General features: G+C 46.5%; 1 protein-coding gene across 1 annotated transcript; it reads right to left on the bottom strand.

Moving 5' to 3' along the window:
• Nucleotides 1–461: 461 nt before the first annotated feature.
• Nucleotides 462–3,937, bottom strand: LOC100821645. The gene is made up of 2 exons (XM_010230648.3): nt 2,492–3,937; nt 462–828 (listed from the first exon to the last, which is right to left on the bottom strand). Exons 1-2 carry the CDS (start codon nt 3,802–3,804, stop codon nt 750–752), a joined length of 1,392 nt encoding a protein of 463 aa, XP_010228950.1. The 5' UTR covers nt 3,805–3,937; the 3' UTR covers nt 462–749.
• Nucleotides 3,938–7,562: the final 3,625 nt, after the last annotated feature.

Here is a 7,562-nt window from a genome sequence, read left to right on the forward strand (position 1 = left end):
ACATGCACAAGGTGGAAAGACTATTAGGCAAACAACGGCAATCTGACAATGATGTATTAAACCTGAGACCACACAGAGCCCTGTCTGTATTCATCTAGCCTTCTCATTTAACAAACCCATGTTCCAAAATGAAAATAAATACTCCCTTCGTCACGAAATAAGTGACATGGATTTTTATAGATTTTTATACAAATCCACGTCACTTATTTTGGAACAAAAGGAGTAATTTTTTGTTACATCAGAGCACAATTGGAAATCTAGTTGTTTTGTCTTGACCAAACCTCCCAAACACCCCTCGAAATTTGTCTGAATTTCTGAAGTTCACGACATGTGAAATGTATGCGCCAATTATTCTCAAATACCAAATCAACCAACAAAAACACCAAATTCAGCTACAACAGTGTTAGCGGGCCAAATATGGTTTCTGTATTGAAATCCTATTCCGATGACATTGCTGTGCAGAAGCAAAACCAAATTTCAGATCATAAAGATATTCATGAGGTGTTTCTTAGCATGGTGCACCCATAAGTTCTTTGTCAGTGTGATGGAATCTCTATCAAGTTCAGTGACTAATTTAAGAAATAAACAGACAAAGCTAAACATTTTCATCTCGCATACATTGCAAAGTGGAAAATATATAAAGTTTACATTAAAACATAATTGCAATTTCAGCTTTTGCAGTGATCATGCATGCAGTTTTGATGTTTGTCTCCATCGAATTTGGATGTTTGCAGAATTATCGCCCTACATTATCCTGTGAGCTCTAACTCTTTGCTCCCTTCCATGAACTTCCTCTTTCTAGGTTTTGGCTCACTATGAAGGTCGGTCCTGCACAAAAGTGTTAAGCACACCGTTCCGTCAATAGAATATCCTTTGCTTAGTCCAAACGGGTATAGTACAAATAACAATATGAACCAAAGACTGTCCATTATGAGCTAAATGTAGGATGTAAAAACATGTGCCTGTGAACAAGTTATCCGGTAGAGGTACATGCTTCAATGGACCAACGCTCAATAGTTTACAGTCATATGAACACCTTCTGTATGATAAGCTGAAACTATACACCTTACAGTCCACATGAAATTCCTGACCTCACAGACTCAGTTGATTGCACAATGACAACAATAGATCGCATAATAATCAGACCCAACGAATAAACCTAACTGCTCATGTTTAAGAAAGAAGGAACCAATAGAGATCAGGGAAGGAGGGAAGCATGGTGACGGATATCAGGTTACACATGGGAACAGAGATTGCACCCAAACAAGATCCTCAACCCAGATATTAACTCAAAAAATACGCGACTCAACCAACCCACTAGAAGGCAGACGCGACCAAACCTATCCTTGCACCCCTCAATCCGTTTGACTCCAGTGAACTGTACATTTAAACCGAACCTAAGAAAATAGAGGTGTTTGTAGCCAACCCATTATCATTAACAGCCTTGATATTGTGCATTTTTAAGTTCCTCGTGTGGCACTCTGAAGTTACCCACTCCCGCTTACTACAGATTACATCAAAAGAACAACAGTCGGAGATTAAGAGCAGACTGTCGCGTTTCCCAGAACAACGAGGCAACACATCAGTCAAACTCGGTTGATTGTCTCACTCAGCTTAACTATGAAGAGCATAAGCTTTAACTTAAATTGGTTTTCATCATGTACACTTTGACTACAATGTACTCACTTTTTTATGACGTGTAAAACATAATTAGCGCAACCAAAAGAATTCAAACATGAGACCCTGTAGAAATGACAAGATTCTGGTTCCACTAATGCCATTCTATAAAAGCAAATCAAGCGGAACAAGAATTACCAACATTCAAACAAGAGCATCAACCCAGATATTAACTAAAAAAATACTCCACTCAACCAACCAGGTAGAAGGCAGATGCGACCAAACCTATCCCTCGTGCGGTGCCTCTCAATCCGTTTGAATCCAGTCAATTGTACATTTAAACCCAACCCAAGAAAATAGAGGCGTTTGCAGCCAACCCATTATCATACACAGCCTTGATATTGTGCATTTTTAAGTTCCTCGTGTGGCACTCTGAAGTTACCTACTCCCGCTTACTACAGATTACATCAAAAGAACGACAGTCGGTGATTAAGAGCAGACTGTTGCGTTTCCCAGAACAATGAGGCAACACACCAGTCAAACTCGGTTGATTGCCTCACTTGGCTTAACAATGAAGATCATAAGCTCTGACTTAAATTGGTTTTTCATCATGTACACTTTGACTACAGCATACTCACTTTTCTATGACACGTAAAACATAATTAGTGCAACTAAAAGAATTCAAACATGAGACCCTGCAGAAATAACAAGAATCTGGTTCCACTAATACCAATCTATAAAACCAATTCAAGTGGAACAAGAATTACCAACATTGACAACATTAAATTCAAATACTAGATTCGTTATGGTAAAAGTACTACTCTGAAAACCATGCCAATGTATTGAACCACTTATACTGTGAATAAGAAGGTACCTGGTGCTAAGCAGATTCATGTACTTGGTGAACTCGGTGGGAAGAAAAGACTCGAAGTACCAGTACTTTGATTTTGAAAAGTCAGTCTCGCAAGAGATATCCGTTTCTTCTAATTCTGGATTGCTATATGGGTGGGAAGCCTTAACTGCCTTGCTGCTCAAGTCAACAGAAACTAGCCAAGTCTCGCGGTAACACTTCCCTTCAACCCTCCTCCTCAACACAAAGCAAACAACATTGGGGTCGTCAATGCTGATGTGAGGAAACCGCAACGGGATGCGCGGGAGATTCTGAAAACCATCAAGACGCCAGAGATCATCGGACGTAGCCTCATCAGTCTTCTCCCACTCCATCTTATTCACTTCTGTTCTCTTTAGAGTCCAGGAGGTGACGGTGAAACCAGAAGACTCTGTGAACTCTCCGTGAATCTTGCCATCACCGCGCACAACTGTGACGTACTTCAGGGAGCCGCAGCTGGTAACACCGACGGTCTGGTAGGCATCAACCCATCCAGTACCATGACAGTTGTCATACAGATTGGGCACTTTTGAAGGGAATTCCTTGTAGTAGAGCACTGGGCTGTCATCGAACACATCACAGAAAATGATGCCATAGCAGTAATCTATCCAGCAGAGGGAGCTCCCAAATGTGACGACCTTGTCCGCATTCCAGTAGAACAGCAACCGCTCCAAGGAAAAATCGTCCGCACAACCCACGGGTATGAGCGGTGGCTGCTTGATTTCCCACTGGCTCGATTTGGTCGGGCAAAACACGTGGAGCTCTGATGGTTCCTTAGAACAGCTGACCTGGAGCTCGGCGACTGCAAACTCTTTCTCGCCACGGCGCACGACGCCGAGATCCAAGCCCTTGGCCCTCCGTTCGCGCTGGTTCGTCCAGACGAAGCCCTCCGCCTCGATCCGGGCCCGGACCTCGGCCTCGGTGCCGTCAACAGCGGGGAGAAGATCGAGCGACGGCCGAGACGAGCCATCGGTACCGGCTGCTCTGTAGAGGAAGAAGTCGATCATCCCGTACTTGCGGAGCGTGCGGCCGCGGCGCGCCTCGATGAGGTATGACATCTGAAGGAGCAACGCGTCGCGGTGGGCGGCGACAACGTGGAAGTTGTTGAAGGACGACGCGCCGGCGTCGACCCGCAGGAGGATGCGGGACACCCGCGGCGGCGCGTGGAGCTGGAATCCGACGTGGAACACGTGCTCCCCGGAGCCGCTGCCGGAGGCCACGGTTGAGTCGTCCACGTCAAGGTCGTCCCGGCGGACCACGAAGCGGTCCAGCATAACCCAGTCAGGGAAGAGAGCCATGGCCGGCGGGGAGGGGGTGGGATGGGGGTCGGGCGGCAGCGCGGATCCCTAATCTAGGTCTTGCTTCTCTTTCCCCCTCACTCTCGTTCTTTCTGTCCCTCGAGGATGAGAGAACGGCGTTTCTACTTTTCTGGTTGGGCTTGAGCACGGATATTGGGGCACTCGCTCCGGAAATACTGATCAGCGCCCGGGCCGCCCAGGCCCAGCAAGCGGCCCGTCGTCTACGCAGACCACGGCCTCGGTGGCCGAACAACTCGCGAGGCCGAGGACGTGGTGCGCGTGCCGACGTTCCAGATCATCGTGGCGCATGGGGTGGCCGGGTCGGTGCCGTGGTCCCCGCTCACCTTCGTCGCCATGTGACATGGCATAAAACAGACATCGCTGGCTCACATGTACTTTGTCCGTCGTGACTCCAATTTACCCAAATATTTATGTATTTATGTGTAAAAAGTGTCTAGATATATGTGATAAAAAATCAATTAATATGAGACGAATGAGCACTAATTAAGTACGGTGCCACATGGTACAGAGTAATAGATTAAATTTTGGTCAAAAACTCCGCAACCAGTACGAAGGGAGTCACCTTCGTCGCCATGTGGCTGGAGCTCGTGGGAACGGCATGGCCGTCGACGTCGTGGCTGCCATGGCCGCATTCGCGAGCACCCGGGACCTCGAGCTCACCTGGGAGACGCACCGACGATGCCCCTCCGCCCCGCGCTGTCCGCCTGCAGACCCGACCCGCGCCGTTGTGCCACTACACCGTCCGCGTGGCAAGTGGCTTGGCCACGTTGGCGCTGACTCGTGGGTCCCACCTGTCAAAATCTCGGTTAAAAGGGCAAACAGCCCATTAGAACCTAGCTGCAACTGATTAGACGAACAACCGGTGAAAAGCACAAGTTTTTTGTCCAACTAGTGTTTTGCGCAACAACGCCCCCAAAATCTGCTGGATTGTGCAATTTCCTCGATTTACATCACACGGTGTCTTAGTTAGCATTTTGTCTTCAATGGAGCTATGAGTCATCGTAGTGATTACCGGCCTTCGGCCTTTTTTTGGGAAATAGGCACACCATCCACCTTCGATCTTTCGGCTAAATATCCAATATGTTTGACTAAATTTCATAAAACCATGCTATTTTGGGCTAAGGTTTCAACGGACGGAACCAATCTGGTTTTTGTCTATTTGATACACATTTTGGGGTAACTTTTTTCACTTAACCCAAATCTATCGGTCTAATACAAATCCTAACAAGTTTTCGTGCGAACCGACTTGATTTTGCTCGCTCTTATTTGTGTTCTCCCCCTCTACCCCGACCAGTCCACTGTTGACTCAATCCCCGCCGCAAGAGAAGCTCAATGATGGTGATGGACCACGCCGATAGGAAGGAGTTTGATGATGGCTGGTCGGAGCAAGCATCGTCAGTCTGAATTTCTCGATGAAGGCCTGGTAGGTTCAATACCCGCATTGCCAGCCGATTTTGTGGCTCGATTTAGGGTTTGGGTGTCTTGGTTAGATGGGGATTCCGTGAGGTTCGTTTTATTTTGTTGTATGCAGGCAATATGGGCGCATGTGAGGTAGCAAGATGCCATGTTACATCGACGATGTGCAACAAATCTTACCTTGTAATTCCTACCCCTGATTGCTTCACATAATATAGATAGTCATCTACTGAATACCCACCGGCCACCATAAGATCTACCATATTCAACAGGTTCAAATACGTCCTTCCAACTGTCCTATGCACTTTCTCTTTGCCTTTTGAACACAAATTCACCATCCACAACTGATCCTCCGAGCTACCATTTTTAGAAATTAATTACGCATGGTACTAGCAAATCTTACAAAAGCAAAAAAAACATTAATTTCAAAACACACGATACTACCAGAGCGGAGCACCAATTGCGCGCCAAAAAGATCTCATTGCAAAAACCCTAGTTCAATCCAAACAAAATTGATTGCAAAATCCCAAATAATTGAATCGGTACACACTATTAGACCTAGAGCAAGAAGATTCTACCACAAATCTACATCCTAATTTTTTTCAAACCACAAACAAGGGTTCGCGGGGAAGGGGGGGGGGGAAATCTAGGGTTCGTGGGAATAAGGGTTGTGAAAGATCGGTATGGTCGACTAGAGGGAGGGGGAGGGGGTGAATAGGCGACTAACAAATTTTATTTTTTCTTTTCACTTTTAAGGATACAAGCATCAATACATGGGTTCACTATAACGTCTAAATGGTGAACACCCCTAGTATGATGCAATAGCCGAAGCACTAGCCGAAGCACAAGATAAACAATTAAGCTTAGCAAGTAAGTAAAAGGCCAAGAATGATACCACACGGGGAGACGAAGATTTCACCGGAGTTCCACCTATTGGGGTCGGTGTACGTTTCCGTTTGGATGAGTGCTCTACCACAAAGGTAGAGGCGCCACAAAGGCTCACTCTATTCTCCAACTCACCACACCACAAAGGTGGGATGAGCTCTCACAACACCACTCTAGTAAAGGTGAGGTAAGTTCCACTAGTGGCTTCCTTGAGGGCGAATGCCGAACCCTTACAAACAAGGAGAAGGGCACAACTCCACAACTTAATTGGAGGCTCCTTCCTGAATCCTCAAGCACCTCCTCACAAGATTGGAGGCCTTGAAGAGACACCTTCTGGCCAGGGATCCCAAAATCTCAAGAGTAACAAAATCCACAAAGGAAACAAGGGGAATCAACCTTTTGCTTTGGTGAAACCATAGATCTAGATTTTATCTTCCAATTCTCAAAGAATCAACAAGAGGGGAGCTCTATGGAGGGAGATCTAGCACTTTAAAACTTTAGAAATGGTGTGGAGAGAGTTGGGCTTCGGATAAGTTCATCCCGAGGTAGGGGATGACTATTTATGGGGGTCCCGAAATCTAACCGTTATGCACTGAGTCTGCCGGGAGTGGAGGTAGGCCGGAAGTTCCGGTACCCCGGAAGTTCCGCCCTTGTTCTGGTCCAACCTCCGGAAAACCATGCTCTAGTCAGTAGCGTCGTGGAGCTGGTCCGGAGGAAGGGTGGAAGTTCCGCCCTGCCGAAGGTTGGCTGGAAGTTCCGGACCTGGCAACAGACCTGGTAACACAGCTAGACTTTGGGTGGCTCTCTCTCGCACGGGTAGGCTTTATGTGGGTGCAAATACGATAGTTTATGTACGTGAAGTTGATTCAGTCATTACCTTCCCATGTGGACTCCCTCTTAATAGTACGGAGTTCCTACGACTCAATCAAACCAAAAAAGCCGCTAAACACCGCTACGCTTCTTTCCTTTTTGAGGGCAACGAACTGTCTTGTGCCATTTGATCTCAAATCTGAAACACTCGAGCACACGGTTAGTCCATGTGTCATGTTGTCATTAACGCCAAAACACTTAGGGAGAGAAATGCCCTTTCAGGTTGGGTGATGAAAATGAATAGAGGATACATAAGACATACTTGAGTCCAGTGAATTGGTCGATCCAATCCATCTATGCTGCAACCAACGATCTACAACGGCCATCGCAAAAGTCGCCTCTGACTCGCCTCTTCTCCTCTCCTTCCGTTCAGACTTGAAACAGGATATTGATGAAGTGTTGACTGGTAGATGGAAAGGCCCACGCTATATGAGAGAGCAAAATAGGGTCAGGTCATGTGGAAACCCATTAGGAGTCCTAAGTAGACAAGTGGGTCGAGGCAAATAACAACCTAGCACCTTACATGCAGGCCCGACCAGTCAGATTCCCTGTCAAATGCCTTAATC

This window comes from Brachypodium distachyon, chromosome 1 (assembly GCF_000005505.3).
Source record: "Brachypodium distachyon strain Bd21 chromosome 1, Brachypodium_distachyon_v3.0, whole genome shotgun sequence".
Classification (NCBI taxonomy): Eukaryota; Viridiplantae; Streptophyta; class Magnoliopsida; order Poales; family Poaceae; genus Brachypodium; species Brachypodium distachyon.

Bases quoted from the DNA above. Each gene is read 5' to 3' on its own strand.
- LOC100821645 (XM_010230648.3), bottom strand. From the start codon at position 3,804: ATGGCTCTCTTCCCTGACTGGGTTATGCTGGACCGCTTCGTGGTCCGC. The intron at 829-2,491 runs GTACCTTCTTAT...ACTTTTGTGCAG, and splicing joins ATGAATCTGCTTAGCACCAG to GACCGACCTTCATAGTGAGC.